The sequence below is a fragment of the Thermobia domestica genome, chromosome 5 (assembly GCF_964235325.1).
Source record: "Thermobia domestica chromosome 5, izTheDome1.hap1.1, whole genome shotgun sequence".
Taxonomy (NCBI): domain Eukaryota; kingdom Metazoa; phylum Arthropoda; class Insecta; order Zygentoma; family Lepismatidae; genus Thermobia; species Thermobia domestica.
Genome location: NC_137458.1, coordinates 222,137,713 through 222,164,613, shown reverse-complemented (window position 1 = coordinate 222,164,613; position 26,901 = coordinate 222,137,713). Strand labels below are relative to the sequence as shown.

The 26,901-nt window shown below is 35.9% G+C and overlaps 1 protein-coding gene across 1 annotated transcript in view; it reads left to right on the top strand.

The window, feature by feature from the left end:
• LOC145685402 (uncharacterized) overlaps nucleotides 1–9,553 on the top strand; it is an 83,240-nt gene extending 73,687 nt beyond the window's left edge. The window contains exons 3-4 of the mRNA XM_081757797.1: nucleotides 7,876–8,057; nucleotides 9,518–9,553. Of these exons, the coding sequence (XP_081613923.1) occupies nucleotides 7,876–8,057; nucleotides 9,518–9,553 (218 nt within the window). The remainder of the gene's footprint in view (nucleotides 1–7,875; nucleotides 8,058–9,517) is intronic.
• The last annotated feature ends 17,348 nt before the right edge of the window (nucleotides 9,554–26,901 follow it).

Sequence of the window (26,901 nt, the reverse complement as noted above, 5' to 3'; positions counted from 1 at the left end):
ATATATATATATATATATATATAAACTAACTAACTTTATGGCCTATGAAACCCGGAGGTTCAATGCCGCGTTCACAAAAGCTTTCCACTGACTTCTATCCTTAGCTAACTGCATCCAGTTTCCACTTTGTATTCCAATCTCTGCGAGATCCACCTTAATATTGTCTTCCCATCTGCGCCTAGGTCTTCCTAATGGTCGTTTTCCGATTGGCCTTCCAGTCAAGACTTTGAAAGCGTTTCTACAATCTCCCATTCTAGCTACATGACCCGCCCACCTAAGCCTCCTAGACTTGACGACCCTAACAATGTTGGATGAACAATATAAATTATTTAGTTCCTCGTTATGAAGTTTCCGCCACTCCCCATTCCCGTTCCTTTTGGGACCGAATATTTGTCCCAGGATCTTGTTCTCAAATACTTTCAGTGTATGTTCTTCCCTCAGAGTAAGTGACCTTGTTTCGCAGCCATACAAAACAACAGCATAATTATGGTTTTATATATTTTAAGCTTCAAATTCCTTGACAGAATTTGCGACGACAAGAGATTTTGAACCGAATAGTAACACGAATTCCCTGCTTTTAGTCGACATTTAATTTCTCCGTGAATATGATTTTCGTCTGTTAATATTGATCCTAGATATTTGAAACTATCCACTTTATCAAAAGTATTATTTCATATTTTAATGCGTCCATAATTTGCTGTATTTCGGTCCCGACACACTTCCATGTATTTAGTTTTCTCTGCATTTACTTCTAAACCCATGTCCCTGGAAGCGTTTAATAAGATCTCTGCATTTCTTTGTATTGTTCTCCTTTTATCCCCTATTAAATTTACATCATCAGCATATGCCATAACCTGGTGAAAGCCGTTCAACTCTAGGCCCTGGTTGCTATCTTTGACTTTCCTTATAGCGTATTCCAGAACGAAGTTAAATAATAATGGCTACAAGGCATCTCCTTGCTTCAGTCTATTTTCGGCGTGAAAGCTCGTGCACAAAGATTTTCCTACCCGGACTTTACTTTGGGATTGATTTAAACATATCTTAATTAATCTAATTAGCTTTCTCGGTATTCTAAGTTCTGTGAGAACGTTGTATAATGTTTCTCTCCTAACTGAGTCCTACGCCTTTCTAAAATCAATAAATAGTTGATGTACCGGTGTATTGTATCCCCACTTTTTTTCGAGTATTTGGCGAATAGTAAATATTTGGTCGATGATTGATCGATTTCGTCTCAATCCGCACTGATAATCTCAAATAATTTCATATGTGAATGGGATCTGGTTTGCTAATAAAATATTTGGGAGCATTTAATAGGATGTTGACAGAAGAGAAATGCCTCGATAATTATTACAGTTAGTTTTGTTGCCTTTCTTGTGAATTGGAACAATGATTGATTCTTTCCATTCATGTGGCAATTCTTCCTTGCTCCAGATAAGGAGAATGAGTTTGTGTATCTTGTTCCACAATTTTTCGCCTCCAGCTAAACTTAACTCAGCCGGAATTTCATCTACACCCGGGTATTTGTGTTTCTTTAATTTTTTAAAGCGGTTTCTACTTCTATTCGGTTAGGTTCTCGAATATACGGTTCTGCGGTGTGTATCTCCTTTTCTCTACGCACATTAGTTTCTGGTTGCGTATTAAGCAAATCGTGAAAGAAATCTTTCCATTTAATTAAGATGGTATCCGTGTCAATGAGAACTGTACCGTCAGATTTATTTAATATATGAAGGGCTCGGTGCAATAAGGAGCTAACCCTCACTTTTGTCAAAATTGAGATAAACAGTGTACTACATTAGGCATGAAGGTCTGCTTCATTCATCAACAGATGGTGCTTGTGCTGTGTCGTCATCGCGCGCAATCACGTGATATCCTTCTTGAGAAGAAACGTACAAGCGGAAAGTTGTGTGCAACAAGGTGTTAAGCCACAGGAAAATGTCAGTTATCGAGAATGTTATGCAGAGCAGCTCCGCACATATTAGTGTTTCTGATGAAGAAGATGGCCCCCTACTCGGTGAAAACAGCTTTGATGACCCAGAGTATGTGTTTGGAGTGTCAAGCAACAACAGCACCGACTCTGAGGTAAGAAACGAGTTTTATTTTTGTTATTTTGTTAAAATGTTGGTTAACACCTTATTGCCTCAGATATAGGCTTGTAAAAAACGGTCTTTAAGTGTGAGTTTTTACGTGCATCTTAATACGCAAATCAATTCCCTATGCATTCGTCAGGACTCTAGCGAGTTGGTACAGAAAAATCTTGAACTTTTTCTGATGACAACAGCTGCTAATATAATGAATGTTGGTTAGCGCCATATTGCTGAAATAATTAACCACAAAGAAAGCGACATTACACATGTACATTTTTCTCTGATTATGACAAATTCTGACAATGTAGCGTCAAGAACGGTGCTGTAAATGCTATGAAATGAGAAAGGTAATAAAGCAATCATGTCAGGACAGTGTTGCCACAGTCCTAGGTCTGAAGGGAGCTGAAAAATAGTACCAAATTGAAACAAAAAGGGTTGAATTTATTCCAGTGTAATACATGACTCTGTAACACGAAACTAAAATAAGTAAATTTCTAGACCTCCCCCCCTCCTCTTTCAAGGGTCCAAATCAACGCGTCGATACAGATCTATAAAACGGAGAAATGTTCGGGTATCTTTATATACGTCAATATGGCGTAATTAGAAACAACTTACCGCGGTAAGGCAGGAATTATGTCAATATATTTTTCGTGCTATTTTCGTTTGGTGTAAAATCTTTGCAACGACGCATAAATTATAGACTTATTTGAGCATAGGCTGGTTTTCTTCAGAATATTCAACACTTGGTTCAACGTATTTGTGTGTTATTATTATTATTATTATTATTATTATTATTATTATTATTATTATTATTATTATTATTATTATTTTAAGAATATATTTCCACAACACTGTTACTTTCTCGTCTAGTTCATACGGGGCTCGGATGCGCCAATGTATCGTCATTTATTTCCTGGTATAGTTTCTAGCGTTAAGCGATGCAACGTCAAAGAATGAATGTCCAACAGCATTTTTTAAGAGTCCAACACACAGTATGAGTACTGTAAAATGTAGGAAAAGTCTTATTGACATTTTTGAAAATGTGAGAAGTATTTGTTACATTGGGTACAATTGGGTACAATTGTACCAACTTTTTCACAAAAGGGGATGAAAATGGGCCGTTGAATGACAAAGTGCTGAATTTGGTACAATTGCACCAAGTGTGACAACACTGTGTCACGATAAATGATCAGAATTGTTTTGTCATTTTCAATAATGAATTTGTTTCGAATATTTATGATTTTCGAGTGGATTGTACAGTCAGTGACAAAAGTTCTTTCCATTTCGTAAAATTATTTTGGGAATAATGCTAGTGTGGCTGGAATGTACAGAAAATTACAGTCTTTTCAATTTGCTAAAAATGTATTCAAATTTCCCTTACATTCTGAAGTTATTTACGAAACAATTTTCATCAAATGGAAATAATTTTTGTTACTGACTAGGATTTTTGCTAAATTTCGCGCACGCAGAATAGCAGTGGGGTTGAGACGTCATATCGGTTTAGAAATACAGTAGATTCAATAGCACTATGGCCAGAATATTTTCATTAGGTATTTCTAATTTCCTGTTGTAAAGAACCTAGTGTGTATTTATTAAAATCGTACTCTTATCCTTTTCAGAATGACCTTCACATCACAAGGACGACAGAGGGATCTCCAATCAAACGTCCTCCAGCCAGAATGAGACGATGTGAGAGGGATAACTGGGAGAGAGTGAAGCGTAAGAGAAGAAGAAATAAAGGGGAGCAATATACCTCCAGTCATTCGAAGGATGTTGTTTCAGCCAGGAAAGTGGGTGAACCATGTAAATGTCCAAAAAATTGCTGGAAAAAAATTAAAGGGGACATAGAGTTTATTTTTCATTCATTCTGGGACTTGGCTGATTATGCAACACAAAACACCTACCTCATGCAAAATATGAGAATTCAGAATACGAAACGTTCCTACACAAAAGGACAATCTTCGAGGAGATCATTCACGTTTTCTTATAATTTGAAAATTAATGGTGTAGATGTTAGTGTGTGCAAGAAGGCCTTTCTTGCAGTTCATGGACTTCACCGCAGCAGAAAACGAATACAGCTACTTCAGGAACAAATCAAGGGTGGAAACATCACAGCCAAAAGTGATGGAAGGGGTAGGCATCACAACCGGCCAAATGCTTTTACAGAAGCCAGTTTGGAATCTGCAAGGAAGTTTATAACATCCATACCGAAATATGCCAGTCACTACAGCCGGAGCCAAAACGCGAACAAGCAGTACCTGGACTGCGATCTCACGATAAATTCTCTATATGAGACAAAGTATACTCCGTGGTGTGCATCTCAGCAGACAACGTCCATTAGTTCTGACAGATTCCGAAGGCTTTTTTGTGAGGAATTTTGTATAGGGTTTAAATCACCTAAGTCAGACACTTGTTCCTTTTTCGACTCGAATAAAATAAATTTGGATCATGCTAAATCTGTACATGACGAAAACGAAGCCAAACAGTTAGAAGCCAGTAGAGCGCTACACCTAGCTAGGGCAGAAGCCGCTAAGGAGAAACTCACCTATCTCTCACAGCTTGCTTCTTCAGATCCTACGAAATATCATGTAATCTGCGTTGATTTACAAAAGACCCTCCCAACTCCAAAATTAACGGTTGGTCCTGCTTTCTACAAGAGAAAACTCTGGAGTTATAATTTCGCAGTTCATGATTGTGGCTCGGACATTGGCTTTATGTTTCTCTGGAGTAAAAATATAGCTAAACGCGGTTCCTCTGAAATTTCTAGTTGCATACTTAAATACATTATGGGAAATAACGTGCAAAGTGAAGAACTTCATATTATTAGTGACAATTGCAAAGGGCAAAATAAGAATTGGACCTTGATTGCCTTATATGAAGCACTGCTTCGGTGTGGACGATTTAAGAAAATTTTTCATCATTTTCCAGTCGTAGGCCACACACAACTGCCATGCGATCGTGATTTTGGCCGCATAGAACTGTACGCACGTAGGCATCACCCCATTGTGTATACAACAGATGAGTGGGCACATGTAATCAGCAGTGCCAACAGAAAGAAGAAATTTCATGTAACTCGCATGCAGCAAACCGACTTCAAGGATTTCACACCACTTGTGTCATCAATTTCCAAGAAAATAACCACAGACACCAAACAGCCTCTCAAGTTTTCAGATGCAGCCGTGTTTAAGATGGAATCAGCTACTCCCTATGTTTTGCATGTAAGCTATTCGTACCAGAAGGAAGCACCTGTATGGACTACGTGCAACCTAAAGAAACGAGGCCGCCCACAGCCAGAAGTGAACCTCAACGATTTGCCATGCAAGTACCAGGAAGGAATTCCTATAGATATCCGGAAATACTCTGATCTAATGTCTCTGTTGGAATGGATCCCCCCAATATACCATAATTTTTATCGTAGCCTTGTTCCGACGGAAGTAGCTGAAGAAGAGTGTGTAGAAATGTTGGATGGACTTGATGATTGATGCATAAGAAGGGTCAACCTTGGTTGAATTCAATGTAATTTGTGACCTGCAATAATATGCCACTATTTCATGACAGCGCTAAGAGCATTGTGACTGACTTACATATTCATTAAACTTGTAAAGTATTTAGTTTTCCTTACATACTTCAGTTTGATTTTTCATTATTATGTATATTTTTTGTTCACAATATAATTCTTGTGCATTTATGTTAGTTGTTATCCCACAGAACTGACTCCTAAAATTCTGATGCAATAAGGAGCTAACCAACAATGAGTAATATTGAATTACAAAAAGAACATATTCAACCTCTTTTCATTTTAATTGTACATAATTTTATGTCTTTATATAAACTAGAAACTTTAGTGAAGCTTTTCGAATGAACTGCACAACATAAAAATAATAATTCCGATTTATGGATTTTTTCAAACTTTCAAAAGCTATTATCTCGGAAACAACTTTTTGAGGGTTAGCTCCTTATTGCACCGAGCCCTTCATATAAGCACGAGGTTGATAGCCTTTCTTAAATTCGTTCATTCCCTTATACATATCCCGGCTGTTTTTATTTTTACTATTATCTTCAAGTTCCTTAATTTTAGCTTTCAGAAAATCGCGTTTCTTTGTTCTAAAAGTTTTGGAAGTTTCAAGGTGTGTGTGTGTGTGTGTGTGTTTATGTGTGTGTTATTTTTCTGCATATATGGCATGCTATTTTCTCAATAGTTTTTTTTTAAGTTATTCGTATTTCTTTCTAGCTCAGGTCAGTCAAAACGAGGAATTCACTTCCCTCCGCTTAGAAATTAGAATATAAACTTCATGAAACAATACTTAAAATGATTTGAATTTAAGAAGAATGGCTAACGTTCTTCTGTGCACATTACCGATTTTTAAAACCAGCAAACTTGCGAGGGTACACTTGAGTGGATTATTAGTTTGCTAATATATTTCCATGTTTTAATATTTCTTGTGAAAACATTCTACAGGAAATGTTCTCTATGCTATTCATGTAACCATCACTCATATCTAGATAAGGACGGAATAAAAGTTGAAGTACGTATATACTAAAGTTTGAATACTTCCATATGTTCATCATTATTCGCAAATATACATAAACAATTTCTTATAGTATTCTTGTCTCATAAAGGAATATTTCTCTTTCTTCTGATATAAACAAATCTTCATCGAATGTAAACATATATTAACCCTAATTTTTAGTACCATCAAAAATGTCGCGATTGAGCAGCTTAGCAAACTCTTCTTCTGAAAAAATATTCCTACATAGTTACATTGTATTGTTTGATGATTATAAAGTGAAATTTTATTAAGGTTACTAGTGAGAAACGGCTATCAATTTCTTCTTATAAATCAACGGAAATCATCATTATCATTCCTGTACACCTTCGTTAGAAAAAAAAGCATAAACCAAACATTAAACGAAAAGAATACACTGAAAATGAACAGTCCAGGTTTGAAACTCATTTAGCAATCAGAGCATCATTTAGAATCTTAACAAATATACATGAGCTCCACTGAAATAAGTTCAACATCAGTAACATTTCTTAAAATAATCGTTTATCCAATTTTAAAATTACAATGTGTGAATATGCATTTCCAAAAGTAAACATGTTCAGTTTTAGGGTTGGGACAATATATAAAAAGGTACCTTGCAATCTCCCTGAAAACAGGAGAAGCTTTAAAATTCCATCTTATTAATGTTTCTTCACCATTTTCAAAATTGCTAAAGGATAAGTAACCACAACTCAAGCAATGTTTATAATATCACCAAACTAATTGTTGAAAAGGGTTTATTATGAATAAAAGCAAATTCATTATTTGTATTAAAATGATGACAAATTTCTCACGCGAAGCTATTGTTTTCAAACTTTCCGAAATATACGGATTTGCTACTTTACTGTTAAGTGGGTCTAAGGTTAATTTTCAAATATGGACAAGAAACAAATACTATATATTAATTGACCCATTATCTCTTTACTCCGCAAAATGTGCGAATTGTGAAAGAAACTGAAATTGTTAAAAATTATAACTTAATAAAAAAATTGTGGTGTGTGATAAGGCACAGGAAGAACTAAATGTATATTTCCTACACATAGTCTTCAGTTACCATTTTTATCTATTAAAATAGTCAATGAGATAAATTGGATGGAAAGAGTATTAAAGAACAAAGTGAGAGTAAAAACAGAGTAAGTTAAGAGTGAAAATTAAAATAGAAATGAATCAAATGCCAATCTCCGAAAGTTTCTGCGATTGAAATTGCGTTGAGTCTTGCAATTATTTTGAATCTTTCTTCCTTTCAGGATGTGGGTTAGCTGAAGAACTAGGTGACAGAATTGTTGGTGGTACAAATGCAACTTTAAAATATCCATGGATGGTTAAGTTGCAGAACGTGGTGGGCGATAAAATATCGCATTTTTGTGGAGCTAGCGTTATAGGTGATAATCTTGTTATCACAGCAGCTCACTGTTTCCCAAGCGTGCAAGTAAAAGTATTTATTTTGTGTCATTTTTTGCTATAAGTGGTTCAAAGGGTATTTACTTAGTATGTATAGAACTCTTTTCTATTTGAGATTTGGTATTAAATCTAGAAATTCTATGTTGGTTTATTTTATCCCGTGTTTTGAACTATTATTATTTTTCACAATAAGTGTTACCTAAGAGCTACGTTTTTCTACTATGTTTATTTGAATGTAATTTTAAATTTAGTAGTATTTAAAAACTCAAGAATATAGAAGAAACGAATAATATCTTGCGGTCAGATTTCAATCCAATGGGTCCTATGCTTAACTTATCAATGTTTTCGACAAATTTCCTTTTACTCCATAATCTGAAGATTTTTAAAGTCTTCCAGGGAAAGGGAAAGAAGAAAATACTGGGGAAGGAAGGAAGCGGACTGGGGCCTATAATTTAGGTACCACCACGGCATTTGCCTGGTGTGAATGAAAAAACCCAGCAAAATCTCATTCAGTGTGGCTGGCCAGAACAAGCGTGTTACAATTTTTCGACGGAAGTAGAATAGAATAGATTTTTTAGGGTAGACATTCTGAGTCTGTTTACCTCTCCTTCATTCTCTCACAACATCTAGACTCTCAGATGTTATACTTCTGGTCACAGAAGCGTAGAGTGCCTTGCAGAAACTAACTCTGGAAGGTCTAATAGTAAGATATGACCCTAGATCTTGAAAAGTTTCCTTTAGGTCTAACTCTTTCTCCTCGCACATTTGCCAGAATTAGAGGTAGAATTTTAATAGTAATATTGCATCATGCATATAACAAATTCATTGTGGATAATCAAAATAGGTATAATACAGAAAATTACGATAATTTTAAGTCACAAATTAGATAGTTTTCAATTTAGTACGATTATATAAGCGATGGGGTAAAAGGAAATACTTAACTACAGATATGCTACAATAATTAACAATGTGCTATACGCGATTTACTAATTGTTTCATTATCAATTTCAGTGTTACAAAAACATATCTTAAAACGATATTTTATTGATAAGTAAAGACTTGTTTAATCATTTTTCTGCAAAATCCTTCAGCAACTAGTTTTGTAATTAGTATTCAAAATAAACACATAAACAAGACGAAAATAATCTGCATAATTGCAAACATTTTGAAGACTTTATTGTTCCTTTTATCCCTAGTGCTAATCATACGTTGATTTCATGGTAGACAGACACCGTAAATGTGGGTGATGGCAAATTTCATTTTTTTCTTCCAATTTTCTTCATTCTTTTATTATCAATTCTCATTACCACCGTCTCGTTTATCATCGGGGCAAAAGCGTAGATCATAAAACTAAACAAAAGTATTGATTTACTTTTAAATCAAATCCAAGGAAAACGTGTTAAATCAAATCTCATGGCAATCCTAGATTTTGTTAGGAAGAAAAATTAGAACAGTTTTAGTACTTTATATGTATGTATTTTTTAACAGTTTGCTCTTAGTAACGGTCCTACATTCGATATTTAAAACTAATAAGAAATTTTACACTTTCGCTTAACGTTCCTTTGCCTTTTAAAGGATACCGGAAAATATTTTTTCGTTCATATTGCAGTTCTTTTTATTTGTTTAATTGTTTCGGACTGATGTTTCTACATCAAATTTTCTTTATGTTGCTATCTTAACAAAATGCATAACTCTGTATCGATCCCAAATATGATATCAATTCTTCTCTCACTCCAATTTCGGATATATTATTCACTCAAAATTCTATCTGCCTTTAAATTATCTTCAACACAATACTGCAGTATTGTAGTAACATTATCGTACTACATATTATATTTATCAAGTACACCATAAAAATAGCTTAAAAACGCGAATTGTATATTGCAGCCCGGCTCACAGTAGTACGAAATGCTAAAAACGTGTCAAAAATGTAAAATCTGTTTTAAAATGCACAAAACTGGGCATACTGTGGTTTCTCACTTAACTGACACGAATTGATATTAAAATGAAAACTTTAAAATGGTGGATCACATTTTGAAGAAAGTAGAATATACAATTAAAAATTTTATACTAGAGATTTTCATATAGCTGAAAACAGATTTGATATCAAAATTTGAATATTAAATATGATGGATTAAATATGGAAAATTAAATTAATAAATTTAAATATGTGGGTTTAATTTAGTGTCGTTTGCCAGCGCCCTGTTTCTCAATGTTTGGTATCTTCTTCTTGATATTCTCATGTGAAGAAAAAGAGCTAGCACTTCATCATTGGTGTACATATTCATGTGTAAAGACATTAATGTCACAGCTTTCATATATTTCTTTGCTCTCGATGGACTTGAAGATGAAACATCTCTGACAACTTTTGAGGCACTCAATTATCCAGAAGAGCGAATACTAAAATGCTTAGTTTATGCCGGTGTATTAACATGATTATTATTGCGAATTGCTTCAGTTCTTCTTCGTTTTGAACGTTCGATAAAAATTCCGAGGAATGTGGTCGACTTTTTTCTTACCTTGATCTCTTCGCAGTATTATGTGGTACACAAAACAACAACATAACACTTACACATTCATTATTCTTGTAAAAAAAAAAAAAAAAAACTCGATCAACCTCTCTATTGGACACTTGACGTTCGTTCCTCATTCTATAAAAAGAAAATGCGATATCTATCTTCATATCGTCACACATCTTAATAGAACGACCACTCCTCGAATTGAGGTGATTTTCCAAATTTTCAATTATGAGTTGTAGACTGCTTTTCAAATGTCTTTCATCAAAACAAATATTTCTTTTCTCGATAATTGGATGACTTCATATTTTGGACCCAACATAATGTAATTAATATTTTTAAACAATGAATTCTTGTATAACTAAATTATTTAACTTTATTTACTTAAATTTACTGTATATATTTGGAATGAATTATAGAATAATTGAAATTAAAATAAGTGTATATCGACTATTCTTTTCTGTTATACTGAAGCATTTTTCTCCTTTTTTATTTGTTGCCCTTAACCATCTGATTTGCAAGTACCTTGCAAACATCATTTTCGCTTATTTTATAATAATTTTAGCTTTGTTTTTCAGTTTTTGTTTAACATTACCAAAATACTTAAGTATCCATTAACTTCAACCTTCTATTCAATCGTAACATACAAAAAAGACACAGCAAAACGGATTTGTTTTTATCATGTAATCAATTTGTCGTCTCTTTTCGGGCAAACATTTATTTGTAATCGACCAGGTATCGGGCCACTGTTCGGGCTGCCATTTGATTGTAACCGTCAAATGTATCGGGTCACAGTTCGTGGTTGTGTCCTCCGTGGTCCTGCCGATGGGTATTTGCTGGAGACCTTGACTTACCTGGGTAGGACGATGAAGGACCTCTCAAAGAAAAGATTAAGAAATTATTTCCAAATTGCTCGTCGGCATACGTATGATAACATATTTAAGAATTTGGAAAGTGAGAGGGATTCTAAAAATAATTTAAAAATTTAAAACACTTAATAAAATATAAGCTCAGAATATCTTCCCACTGCCTAAGTGTGTAGAAATTTCACCAAAATTTCAAATTGCTTTCAAAATGCAATTCCGTTACGCATGCAGAATACGTTTTTACTATAAATCTTAAATCCAAACATCTGAAAAAAATAATGACATTAAGCTAAATGTAAGTTATTAATAAAGTTTGCAGCACTTGTATATAGTTGAGTATATTAAGTACGACACTAAGCAAGAAAAAGAAAAGAATCAATCAGCTGTGTGTTACCCATTATTCATAGCCATAAACACAAGTGGTCGAAAATCCAGCGGTTGTCTTATCAAAACAAAAGAGGAAAACGCAAGAGCTGCTCTTCGGTGAACAGTTAGAAGCTAAAATCAAGAAGAAAGAAAAATGAACACATGTTTATCACCTAAAAGTTGAAAGAAAGATTACAAGAAACACGTATTTCTTTCCTCTCTTTTTCTTTCTTTTTTCTTTTTTTTAATTAAGTGAACGGCACTTACTATCTGTTTTAATTTCTTCTCTCTACAGAACTGCTTCGCAATCGTAGTCCACCGGTAAGGTTCTGTGCGATCAATGGAACACATATAGGCTCCCAATATGGTGAATTGAAGTAATAATGTAACCAAGGAACTTCTAATTAAAGAGATAACAAACGGGTAGTTGATAAGCTGTTGATCTGTAAAAGATTTGAGTTATTCTTATCACACTTGTTTACGGATTTAGACAATTTGATTTCTCCACTAGGTTAAAAAGAGATTGGTTCTTCAGTTTCGTTAACAGGTGACAAATTAAGATCATGCAGAAAATCTTCTGGTAGTTGGAGACGTGCCAAGACCATTAAAATTTCACGGGTTTCTGGCGTAGGTTCCCATAGTTTTGTCCCATCTATGGAATGAAGTCTTAAATATTCACCTGTAGAATGGTCAACAAGTTCAACAACGCTGTCATTAAAAACCCTAACACATAAAAGGGGCCCTCGGTACAAATAAAAAAAATTCGAGATTTCATCTTTTAAGAGACTACACTGCTCTTAGAAGAATTAAACTCCTTGTTGTATCCGTCGACGCTGTTGTTGGGTTTCGTTCCATCTTGCGTTCCTTTTTCAATGATGGCTTTTCGTCGGTAATTTGACATAAGTAATTTGTTTGACCAACTAATTCCATCTTCCTTATCGAAGTCTTCAGATACCTGTAAACCAAAATGCTTAAAAATAGAACGTGAAAAATGAATATTAAGATACAAACTTGCTGGTGAAAAAACCAAGACTTTCAACGATGGTATACTTATGTAATAGAACTGCTTGCGTCAGGTTTTCGGCCCATTTGTTATGTGATTGGCAACATAATAACCTAAGGGTAGATACAAAAATTTTATTAAAGTGCTATGTGCTGTTACTCATGGGATGATAAGGTGTATGAAGAACATTAATATTGTACTCCTGCACTTTAGATACAAACTTTTTGCTATAAACACTGCAGAGTTTTAAGTCAGCACCGCTTCCACGATACCTAAATGAAGCATGTATATATGAAACGGACTTGATAACTGAAGTAGCAGTGTCGTTGTTCAAAGAGTAATTTGTACAATAATGTGTAAGCACATCAACAGTAACCAGTGCGAAGCACACGCCATGGTTTCCTGATGGGTATGGACCTAAAAAATCAAGGGCTAATAAAACTCTAGATGCCAAATAAGGATTAGTGGACAAGAAACGGGCTGGTGGGTGATGATTTGATTTAAATTGCAGACACCTCACACAATCTTTCAAATGTTTCTTCACATATGATCTCATTTTACTCCAATAAAATGGTTTTGAAATGATCCGAAGAGTTTTATCTATCCTGGGTGATCTAAATCATCATGAAAAGCAGTAGGAACGTTTCACACTAATAACCTGGGAACACAAATTTTATAAGTGTGGGAAATGAAAACTGTGTACAAAAGAATACCGTTGTCAAGTTTGAAATGTTTTCCCAAATTGCGTATATTCCTTGGAAGCTCTTCTATTTAATTGCCTGCTAAGAAGAAACAATGGAGAAATAATCAGGATCTTCCTTTTGTGCCATCTGTAGCCCTTGAACTGAAATATTTTTGATCGTGTTTTGAATAGTCTGTAAAAGATCAACACGTTTAGTTGGTAATTCATGGAATGGAATAGACGTGAAAGCGCGTCTGCAGAAAAGATTATCGGAACCTTTCTGGAAACGTATTTCGTAGTCCAGCTGTTGTCATTCCAGAGACCATTTTTAAAGGCGAGTGTTCCGACGATTGGCCTTATCTAACCAACTAAGACTTTTGTGTTCTGCAATAAAAATAACATGACGACCAATTAGTAATTGACTACGGACACTCGAGATGTATAGCGAGATTCAGCAGGTGTTAGAGTTCGACTAGCGAACTGGATTACTTTTTTCTACTGCACTGAACTCCAGGCGGGATGAAAACCGATTCTAAATAATAAGATAAGTTAAAATCAGAGTGAGACAAGAGAACATCTTTACAAATATCGTCTTTAATTTGTGGAAAAGACTGTTGGTGTTCTTCAAGCCAATGCCACCATTTTCCTCTTTCGAGAAGCTGAAAAAGAGTTTGCATTTTTTCTGAGAAATGAGGAATAAAATTTCGTGACCAATTAAAGAAACCAAATACAAATTGTAAAGATTTAATATTGATGGGTCTGCGTAAGTTACGAACCGCTTCTATGGTTTTTGGATCTTTTTTATGCCTTCGGGGTGTAATCAAGAAACCTAAAAATATATTTAATTAGTACAAAACAAACATTTTTCAATGTTAAGGTAAAGTTGTGTTCTCTAAACTTTTCAAAGATTTGTCCGAGCAATGCAAGATGTTTTTCGAAGCTATCTGTAAAGCAAGCCAAATCGTCGATATATCGTAAGATTTTAGCATGTAACTCTGATCCCAATACTTTTTGGAGCATACTGCTTAATACACTGCTACCATTCTTGTAGCCAAAACATGTGACAGGATATTGGTAAAGCTGGCCTTCGAAATTGAATCATGTATATTCCTGTGACTTAGGAGTAAGCAAAGCTTGATTATAGCTACTTACAAGGTCCAGAGAGCTAAGGAAAGGTTTACACCTTACTTTTAATAATTAGTCCTGTATGCCCTCAGATTTTGTTTTGCGAAGTTCCACAAACTGGTTCGGCAAACGGAGATCAATACATATGCTTGGTTTCCCGTTTTTCTTGGGAACCACAAGGATACGATTGCTGTGAACAGAATTGGAATGAAAAATTAATTTTAACTCTAATAACTCATGAATCACATCTCGTATATCTTGGAGATACTTATGCGGTATGGGATATGCTTTACGTACCATGGCTTGTCTGTATGCACCTCCATCTCGTAAACAAAGTCTTTACAAAGGTCTGAATAGTTTGTGAAAATGTCCCTATATTGTGATAAAAGAGAATATAATGTCGTTTTATGTTCGTTCTTTAAATTAAAAGTGCGGTTAAGAGCATCTATAATCTGTTCGTCTATAGCACATTGTTTTACAGAAGTGGCAGCTGAAACAGAAAAATTATCTATTGTGTCTCTTTCTTCATCATCGAAGATTTCCTTAAAGTCATAATTTTCTGGTAAAAGATTAATGATGGGTTTCAAATTATTATATTCCATTGATATCGTGCCATCCAAAAGATTAATTTGGCTTCTCAAGTGCATCAAGTCCCAAAATGAGATCTTGATTAGGAGATTCTGTAACAAACATTTACATAAACAGAAATGTTATCAATTTGAATAGTGACTAATGTGTAACCTCTTACTTTCCTTCTGGTGGGCCCACTGAAATCGACTAAAAGTACATCGTAGCTGGAGTGAGTTAGGGTGACGCCACATCTGCACTAATGCGTTTCCAAAGCGCTAAAGACATGACGCACGTGTAGGAGCCTGTGTCCGCCAGACACTCAACTTCAGTATTGCAAATAAAACTAAGTTTAGCAGAGATAGGGTTCGGTTGCGCATTGGTATAATGGTCTAGACAGTCGGTGTCCGATTCACAGAAACTTCCAGCCAAATCTGGATTATTTGCACTACAACTGTGATTATGAGATACACAAAATGTTTAGTTGGACTTACAGTGAGATAGTGTGTGTTGGCCGGTACCCGGTCCACAGTATCGCTTTCTAGTTGGTTTCCGAGTGGCCAGAGTTCTGTTTATTACGTCGGTTTGACCGGTTGGAGTTGTTCCTATTGTTATGATTTTGCCTATTGTTGTTATTTCTACTATTATTATTGCTCCTTACATTATTGTCGGTATTATTTAGTCGATTTCTAGATTTATTGTTCTTTCGTTCAGGTCTAGTGTTAGGATTATCACGCGAGTTGAAATTCCTGTTTCGCTCCTCATTATTGCTCTGATCACTTGATCGCGGGTTCTGTTCCCACTGTTTCTACTATTGTCATGTTTCTACGCGTACGACATTGGTTCTGATTCCTGCTAATTCTCATGTTATTTACACGCTGATCCTGGTACCTTTGATTATTACTCTTATTACACGACCAAATTCGATGGTTACCTTCAAAACTGGAATTTTCATTATCGTATCTTTCCTCCTACGATTTTGCTGAGCATGTAAAGTGTCTAATTTTTGTATTGCGGCCAAAAATTCCCTGTTATTGTTACACGAATGAAGGAAGAGTTCAGTTTTAAATCTATTAGGCAAAGTCTTTATTACGTCTGTAAGTATGAGAAATTCACGCAACTGCGGTGTCAATTCACGAAGTTTTTTGAATTGATCAAGCTTGAAATCATGTACGGAATTATGTATCTTGGGATCAAACTGAGTGCTCTTGGCCCAATTTCTAACTTGCCTAGGAATATCTGCTTCTACTTGGAGTCCGGGTTCCGGCGTTCTATTTTCTGTACTGTCTATTATCTGAGCAAGCGCTGTCATATCACTCCAACTTTATTTTATATTCTTATCTATCGCCCTTATTTCAACACGACATTTCGCGTTAGACAAAGTTTTTACTTTCATATTATAATCTATGAGTTTTTCTTCGTACACCATCTTAGTGTCTTTTCCTTGCGTTTGTACGCGTTCGGAAATTTCCTCAATATGGTCATGCATCTCATCTAATTTATCGAATTTATCTATATGTATACTAACGCAGCGTTCCTTATTAGCCTGGCACACATCTCGGCCTGATTCCAACTGACCCTGGAGGGATTGTGTGCATTCGTGCAAACCTGCTAAATGATTCTGGATTTTACAAACTTTTGTCTTTACGTGTTCTACACGATGGCATTTTTCTTCAGTTTGTTGTCTGAATTCGTCGATGGTCTGTGTGGCAAGTTCGATTGCATGTTTCGTACTATGACTGGCTCCGTGAAGTTTGTCATGAATATTATGTATTAATCCATCATATTTTTGTTTAAGGATTTCGTTCTTACCTTTACTCTCGGCTTCTACAGTTCTAATACTTTATTCTAATCTTTGGCTATTTTCGCTACATTCTTTTTCTACAGCGTTTAACTTCTGACCTAACTTACTCTTTTACTCTTTTTCTAATCTGTCACTATTCTCTTTATTCTCATTTCTTAGTTCAAGCAAATTCTCTTTAAACTCAGCCTTGCTCTCTTCATGTTTATTTTCTAATCTATCAAAATTCTGCTTAAAAAGTAAACTTATCTTAATAAGGACCTCTACTTCCTGGTGTGCCATCTTGCACAAGGATAAACTTAAAACCTATGATTAGAGTATAATATACTATCACTAATGAATATGATAAAAATCACATGATTTTTTTCAAATTCCTGGTACTACTCTGAAAGAGAAATGCTATATTAAAGTATTGCTCTTATAAGTATTCAAGCACCAACGGTCTCTATTCGCGTCCGTTGTTCGGGCGTCATTTATTTGTAATCGATTCGTCGTCTCTGTTCGGGCGAACACTTATTTGCAACCGACCAGGTATCGGGTCGCTGTTCGGGCTGCCGTTTATTTGTAGCCGTCAAGCGTATCGGGTCACTTGTCGTGTTTCTGTCCTCCGTGGTCCTGCCAATGGGTATTTGCTGGAGACGTTGACTTACCTGGTTAGGACGATGAAGGACCTCATCAAGAAGGGATTACGAAATTGTTTCCAAATTGCTCATCGGTCTCAATGACGAGATGAACATTAGGCGCCGAGAGGTTCGGATGTCTCCGCTCGAAAACCTCACGGATGACAGTAATCCAGACCATAACGCACACAAACATCATTCACACATACAACGAAAACACAATGAATTAAATGACACGATACTTGTTTAATAATATAATACTGTATTAAGAAATAGAAGGAAGAGAAATGATCACAACACTTCACCATATATCGGGTGTTGCAAAATAAGTGTTAAAACTCGTGGGGGGTGACTCCTGACACTGAGACAAGAAAAAAGTTCTCTTGAAGCTATCGGACATAGTTCCACGTCTACAAGGTGCCGAAAGCGTGGGAAAATGACTTTCGGACGCCAATATTTCGGAAACTATCCAACGTAAAGAGAGCGGGAAAAAATTCACTGAGAAGTTATACCTGCTGTATTCAATTTTGGATGTTTCACAATCCTACCATGCACGCGCAAGGGATTCCCCCCAAAAGTAGGGAGTCCCGAATAATCTGCCAAATGAAAATTGGTCTAAATGGATATGAACTGATAGGGTTTTGTACAAGGTAACAATAATTCGTTTGTTTTAAGTCGATATCTGGAACATATACAAAATGGCGGACACCTTCATTCCCGTGGTGTGCGGTTGCATAATTACCAGGTACGGATGCTGGCCAACAGTGACGTTCTGAATGTTAAAGTAACGAATTTGTACTCAAATGCTTTAGAAAGACATCTGGAGTGTCGGTAGAGCACAACAGATGAAGTAGAGTGATTCACGTGGTTGGTAACACGTAACGAAAAATGCCCAGATATCCAATAAATACTCAGTAAACGTTAGTTCAAAGCGTCGGAAATGTAAGTAATAGCATCAATAACATGAAAGCAATTGTCAATTCACCAATAATATTTCATCAATCCGATGAAATATGATCTGTACGGTTGCATACCAATGAGGATGCAACAACTGAGGCAAAGTTGAAATTGTGCAAGGGAACTCACTAAGAAGCTGGGTAAACTCAAGGAATGTCAGTAGTGGGATCGCATGATCGATATTAAAATGTTGCCAATGTGTTTTGATATCAGCATGTAGCTAATGGACAAATGTCAACATGTACTACCACTGGTGGGACACCGTCCCACGTGGAAAAATAGGAAAATAACGTTGTACATTCTGCTATTACATCTGGTGCACTTTTTGGTAGAACGTAACAAAAACCCGATTGTATCAATGTCCTTTCTTTTTGGGTCATTGTCCCACAGTCGACGCATATGAAAAGATATCTCTTAACCCATTGATCAAATTCTGATAGAGCGTGAATATAACAAACTTGTATCATGTCCCATGTCTTCTGGAACATATGACGTACTCGAAATGTAGGAATATAACTGCAAAAATTCGTTTCTTACACACAGTGCACATGCCAAGTGAAAGAAGAAAATGAACCAATTTAGCACATGTAACACTACTGCTGGAACACCGTACATATGGAAAATAAAAACGACATGAGAAATAGGAAGAAACGTCTTAAGGTTGGTTTGAAGGGTCAAGTTTTGCGATAGGTGTTACTACAGTCTTCGTATCTCTCTCGTGTAATTTTCACCTTTCACGAAAATTTACAATTTCCCTTGGAAATTTCAGCCTAGAGACTTCAATTCTTTTAAGAGAAGGAACTTCATACCCTGTGAAATACAACAGTCCGTGCCGACTTTTCATTTAGAATTTTCTTCATTGTTGAAATGGCTGAATTGTTGAAATGTATATCCAAAACGTTTACAACAACTATTTCAACAATGAAGAAAATTCGGCACAGACTGTTGTATTTGATAGAGCATGAAGGTCCTTTTCTAAGAAATTTGAAGTCTCTAGGTTGAAATTTGTAACAGAAATTTGTAAAGTTTCCTGAAAGGTAAAAAATACACGAGAGATATACGAAGACTGTAGTGACACCTATTGTCAAAACGTGTCGCTTTGCATCAACTTTAAACCTCTGATGGTTTACAACTGTGCAGAAGGATTAACAAAATCGAACACACAAGCATGTCGGAGGTTGTACAAGAGCACTTGCCAAATAAAGTGGGTACCCTCTTATCCTCAAAGAAAATAATTCAGGAAAAGTGAGGCTCCGTCGAAGCCTCAGGGCAAAAGCGCTCGCTTTCGCTTGCGTGGTCGCGGTTTTCAATTCTACTAGGGGTCCACGGCCTCAGATTCAAAACCTGAGTAGTTATTTTCCTATTTCTCGTACGTTGGACGGTGTCCTAGCAGTAGTGGGACATGTTGACATTTGTCCATTAGCTACATGTTCATATCAACACACACATTGGCAACATTTCGACATCGATCATGCGATCCCACTACTGACATTTCTTGAGTTTACCCAGTTTCTTAGTGAGTCCCCTTGCACAATTTCAACTTTGCCTCAGTCGTTTCATCCTTATTGGTATACAACCGTGCATATCATATTGCATCGGATTGATGAAATATTATTGGTGAATTGACATTCTCTTTCATGTTCTTGATACTAATACTTACATTCCCGACACTTTGAAATCACGTTTACTGAGTATTTATTGCATATCTGGGCATTTTTCGTTATGTGTTTCCACACATGTGAATCACCCTGCTTTATCTGTTGTGCTCTAACGACACTCCAAATGTCTTTCTAGAGCATTTGAGTACAAATTCGTTACATTTAATATTCAAAACGTCACTGTTGGCCAGCATCCGTACCTGGTTTTATGGAACCACACACAACGGTCATGAAGGTGTCCGCCATTTTGTATTTGTTCCAGATATCGACTAAATACAAACGAATTATTGTTACCTGGTAGAAACCATATCAATTCATATCCATTTAGTCCAATTTTCATTTGGTAGATTATTCAGGACTCCTTATTTTTTGGGGAATCCCTTGCGCGTGCATGGTAGAATTGTGAAACATCCAAAATTGAATACAGCAGGTATCACTTCTTTAGTGAATTTTTTACCCGCCCTCTTTATGTTGGATAGTTTCCGAACTATTGGAGTCCGAAAGTCATTTTCTCACGCTTTCGGCACCTTGTAGATCTGAAACTATGTCCGATAGCCGAAAGTTCAAGAGAGCCTTTTTTCTTGTCTCAGTGTCTTGAATCACCTCCCAAGACTTGTAACACTTATTTTGCAACACCCGATATATATATATATATATATATATATATATATATATATATATATATATATATATATATATATATATATACGTCCTCACGGCATTGTCAAGGCTCTATATTTGTATTTTACATTTACTATTACAACCGGGTGTTTCTGGCTATCTTATACGGTTGTCCGATCATCACCCATGTTCTTCGCGCACTCAGTCATTCGAAGAATTGAAAACGCACTCTGTACACAAACAGACTGAACAGTTTATGGTTGTGAACTCGGAAAGCCTGGTACTTCTGCTTGTCAAGGTCAAAAGGTGGGAGAAAGAAGCATGTGTATAATTTAAAGAGTGTGCAACAGTGACTGATACTTCTAAGAAACATGTTCATTTGTAGTTCGTGCACATTCCGCCTGTAGCGCTACTGTGGCACAATGTATATTGTAACTGTATAACTCTTGTACACCGCTTGTAAGTCTATTGGCATAAGTGACGACCGAAACTATGTTGTCAGTTCTTTCTGCGATAAGGCACTGCTGTGCTGCTTTTGCTTTTCCTTTTTGTCCTTTGTCATTTGTGAGACGCCAAACATGTTGTTTTTGCTTGTTGCAGGCGCTGAACGGGTTCCTGCCGAGCCAAGTATTTAAGAGGTTAACTACATATTTTTGTTTACGATAGAAATATGATAAGTACTTTGAATTATAATACCGTTTTAAATTGGTTAACTGTTGAAAAAATACGAAAATAAGCTGTACTTGTAAATTTATATTAGTCGAGGACGTAGCTACTGACAGTGTTGCAGACAAGTAGCCAGGATTTCGTGAAGGGGTGGTCCGTAACAGAAAATACTGTGGTCGTCACAATAGGGGCTCAATCACTCTAAACTATTTTACTGGAACATATATTGGTTCGTTTAGCATTGATTTCGTAACGGGAAGGGAGAAGGGGGAGAGTGACATGAAATTCCGAAAGCCCAGGAGTTTGATCAATCTAAACTACTTTACTATCAACACATATTGGTTTGTTAAGACAATAAAATGAGAACATGTTGGCAAGTATTTTAATTATAAACTATGATGAAATTTCGAGCAAAATAATAAAAAAAAGTATTGAAAAAGATTTTGCAAGATTTACGCCCTTCTCCTGTTTATTCAAATATAGAAATCTTCCTTTCAATATGATCTTAATTATTATACAAAGTACATAATAAATACTGTCTTGTAAACTATCTTCTAATATAAATAAAATAAAGAGTTTTTTGTGTCTTTGTCTGTCTGTCTGCCTTTGTGCGGCCTGGGGACCAGACGAGTGGACCGAAACTTACCCAATTTTAGTAAGATGTACCTTGGCCCAGGCCCCAGATCAAGACGAAGCGTTTTTCCTTAATTTCGAAACAGTGGGATCTCAGGGAATGTTTACAGGAACCGGCTTGGGAACCAGACAAATTGACCGAGAGTTACCAAACTTTAGACACGAATACCTTGGTCCAGAATCCAGACCAGAGTTAAACGTTTTTGTCGAAATTCAAACCAGGGGAGTCTCAGATTTTTTTTAATGTTTAACGCTGATCCTTCGTTTTGTCATTTCATTTTAATTCATCCTTCCTTAATTTTGTCATTTCTGGTCTCGAAGGGGTGGTCCAGATCCCCCAAACCCCCCCTTGGCTACATGCCTAAGTGTTGATTTCAGATTTTCTTCATTACACGTAAAAAGCAGACCTGCAAAAATACATTTAATTTAAATTGAGCACAATAGGTAACAATGTTGATTTCAGATTTTCCAGTGCGGGGTGATTGAACAAACGATGGATGAATATAGTACTATGAAAATGCTGGTAACGCATATTGAGCACGCTCGGGAATGCCCTACAGGGAATTTCGAAGCTCTAGGCCAAAAAGCCACCTCTATAATCATCACTGACTGCCATTTCAATAATGTGTTCTATGGTCTTATGTCCGTGTTCCCACCCTTTCCCTCCCCCACCAACTCGATACTTGATATTTTTTCTATTCCAAATTTTTGTACGAGTACTAGTTTTCAGACGGAACCTCGAGTTTTGTACAGTCCGCGGCATAAAATTTGTTACACAAATTCTAAGTCCAAAGGAATAACAAACACTTGCCCAGTTTTCTTATGCATTCCCGCAATACATGTATCAATCGATTTGTTGCTTCTAGTATTTGTTCCAACTCCTCCCCGTCCTCCACCTCTCCTTGTCTAAAGCAGTGTGTGTGACGTAGTACAATCTTTCCATTCAGCTGAAAAAGAAACAGGAATCAAGTTTACAACGTTATAGCTTTAAAACAGTCTTTTCCATTAGTTTTTCTGAAACATTTTTGAGAGCCAAAATTAAAGGAAAATCACACAATCTACCCAGAGCTTCATAAATATCTTTAGTTTCATTCTTTTCTTTCTTTTAAGAGTGCAAGCTAAGAAATCTACGGAAATTGCCAAGAGCACAAAAATATCTACGGACAGAAACGAGTTTTATTCAATGATTCATTTAATTTCTTTTCAGTAAGTGCAAGCAAATGTTTCAGGGGCGTCATTTGGGCAGGGCAGGTGGGTGTAATTCCCCCTCTCTTGAGCTTCATAAATACGTATTTTTTGATCAAATGTATAGTAATACACTAATAAAAAATGAAAATCTTATGTCGCCGGAGCATCTCTTCTTTCACCCCCTCCCCCGAATAAAGTCTAAAAGACACTGGTTTTAACAATAAACCTATAGAGTTATGATAGCACATTGCTAAAGAGCTTACATTTGGTTTCAAGAGTCGTATCTTTGATCTCAAGCCTAATGACTTACTTCGTGACATTGAGAGAAAGAGAGAGAGAGAGAGAGAGAGACAGAGGGATTCAAGTATGGAGATAGAAAGGGATGGATTGTATACACAGATTTAGAATTGGGGAAAAATGATCGGACAGCATTCGTATCATGACGAAAATTCTGATTTTGTGAAAGATAAGAAGGGAAGTTTTCGATCTGCGAGGATCACATTAGGCAGTTGTCGAATTAATGTGGAGAACTTTTTTAGAGCATCAGATGATTACGAAAGGAGAGAAAGATCTTCAGAACTGAGGAATTAAGATTTTAAAAAATCAGATTTCGGCGACCGGTTTCGAATCCCGAACCTTATGGTTATCGAACCATGACTTTATCCACTCTGCTACGCAGAATTCTATTACTGGTTCACATACGTTTCACTTAGCTGCGTTGAAAGCTACCTTAAGGGGATATTCCAAAAGTTGACTCGGTGGATGCGTCGTTCAGATAGGACGTAAACCTCTTGTAACTTAGTTACAATGTGCAAAATGATTTTCCTCTTCTCCAGGACACTTTTTAAGGATTTAAAATTTGTTACTATTGTTTTAATTAAGTTACATTTGATAGACCATCTGATAAAGTAGTGCCAAGCCCTGTGCGTCATTGTCTGTTAGGTGAATGGTTAATGTAACTAACTCCTACGTGGATGGTCCGAGCTTCCAATCAAGACCATTCTAATTGATTATTTGATTTGAGCTACGCTCATACTGTATATTCCACAAGTTCAAGTTTGAAGTAATGTAGTCACAGCTAGTTTAATTCGAAATAATTTTCCAATATTATATTATATTTGTTACTAAATTTACATGGCACTCCTCACTTGTTTGTAGCTCTGCATAAATGAAAAATTGCTTTAAAAAGGATATTTTACTTTCAAGTTTTAATGCTTTTTTAAATTGTCCTTCAAATTAAATTGTCCTCCAACTTTATTTTATAATTATTGTCTATTTCTTAATTATAACATATTTTCTATTTATAATGGATTCTATGTTACACGTTTATTATTTACATTTTATGTCTTACCTTTGAAGAGGAGCTTTTGACAATTCAGAGCAGCAGTGACATACACTGGATGGAGGCCTTTGCAATCAAGAGCTTTTCCTCCCACCAAATCACTACTTTTGTTTGTAAATTATAACTAATTTTAGAGATTATGACAGCAGGGGTGGATTCAGGGTAGTGCGTTCGTTCGATCACATCCCTCACAACAGGGAACTTTTTATACTTTTTTATTTTAAAAATAAAACATATCCTAAGTATTTTTCATTTTTGTATTATAAACTTAATTTAAAACCTAAAGTAGATAGGCCTTAATTTCTTAAGAAAGTTAATTCTACAGAAGAGCTACTTCTTCTTTTCTAAATTTGTTTTTTCCTTTTCTTTTCTTTCTTTCTTTTTTTTGCAATTCGCTCTTACCTTGATTTGACTTCGAACGACCGCCCCTCCCAAACAATCATCCTGGATCCGCCCCTGGATGATAGACATTTTAGTAAAATATGCCCTCAATCGCTGAAATAAATTCCTGTCAAGCTTTCGATCGCTGAAATAAATTTCTGTCTAGGGCCCTGCAAAACAGTGACGATATTAGGGAGTGATCAGTTAGTAATTCTTCCCTGGAGCAACGACACTTCCCCAGAAGTCATATCTCCGATAATTCAGAATGTGATTTGTGCATTATCACTTTTCACTCTCAGTGTCTTGAAACGCACCAAAAAGGAACTGTTCTGAAGTATTTACTGGTTCTCACTATGACCGCATTTCAATATGGCCAACCTTGGATATATACACATCTGAAATATCACCTTTTACGTCAGTGATCTCGAAAAACTATCCATTCGACACAAATATAGGATATTTTCGATTGTTTATTCCTGTCACCCTCCCATTGTCAACTCGAAGCCAACCAAAGCTTATATTGGATTTACGCAGCATCCATAGTGTCACTTTTCACCTTTGCACATGACTTCGACACTAATTTCGTTTGTATTTCACTACAATTACATGTCACCTTCACCTCTTGGTAGGGATTTTTTCAATATCTCGCCCCCACAACTATGGAGAAATTTCAACCAACTAAGTATAATTATAAATTATCATCTGAAACACAACAGTACGGGTGATCTTTTTCGCAGAGGAATTCGTTAACTACTGTTTCAGTATCAATATACTGGCTTTTTTTGCTCTGCATGCTGGACATTGCCAAAGAGCTAAACGTCCTTTTGTACTATTGTGCTTTGAATATAGTTGTTTAATTCACTGAATACTCGGTTAGATGATGCTCTCGTCACAGGAAAAGTGAGATATAGTTATGAAACAAAAACGAAACGAAATATTTAAGTTTTACGTCGCACGTTATGCCGACTACGCTAATGGAGACAGTGATGGTGAGAAACGAATGAAATCGTTTAATGAAGAAAGTGGGAGAAAACTGGAGAGACCCGCGAAAACTCATGCAAACGGTATTTGTTCATAATAAAGTTCATTCACCGCGAGCTGGGATTTAACCAACAACTCCATGCACCATAGGTAAAGTTATAAAAGAATAGGCGTCTAAACAAATACGGAACACTACTATCAATGAGAGTTGTATAAGATTAGATTTTTATTTATTTCATTCTAAGTTGAAATTTCAATCAATCTAGATCTTTATTACTTTTCGTAATCCGGACCAACCAGTATTCTATACTAGGATAAAGATTAATTGATCGCCAGCAGAAATCCAAAATCCTCTGTATAACCCCACGTTCCATTATTTCATATACACAGTTAAGAGTCAAGCGTAACCAACCAGTTAATAAGTTTTGTTCTTCTTCTTATTATTATTATTTTTAACACCTCAATAATATAGGCTCATAATTGAACCACTGATTGGAAAAAGGGAAAAAGTACATAAAAATATTTTTTCCACTTTTAAGCTTTTCTCACCAATTGCAGTGCTACAATACAAGATTCTTCTTCTTGTCTTAGAGTTTGTCAGTTCTTTTGCTACAATTAATCAGTTATACATGTGTTGAAACAAATAAAAATTCGCTTCGGGAAGGTTTTTTAGCGTTTCTGGAAACTTAGGTCTGATGCACTTATTCCGTTTTGCTGGAAATAGTTGCTGCAAATAGTTGCTGCAAATACGTGATAAATCTTTTCGGTAGGCTTCACAGTCTATAGCTCCTTCACAACTTCCTTTTCATCTAAGGCTATGTAGTTACATTTAAGACATTGAGGAAAAAGTGTGAAATTAATTAAAACCCTTCAAAGTGGAGTTAGGAATCTTCAATTTA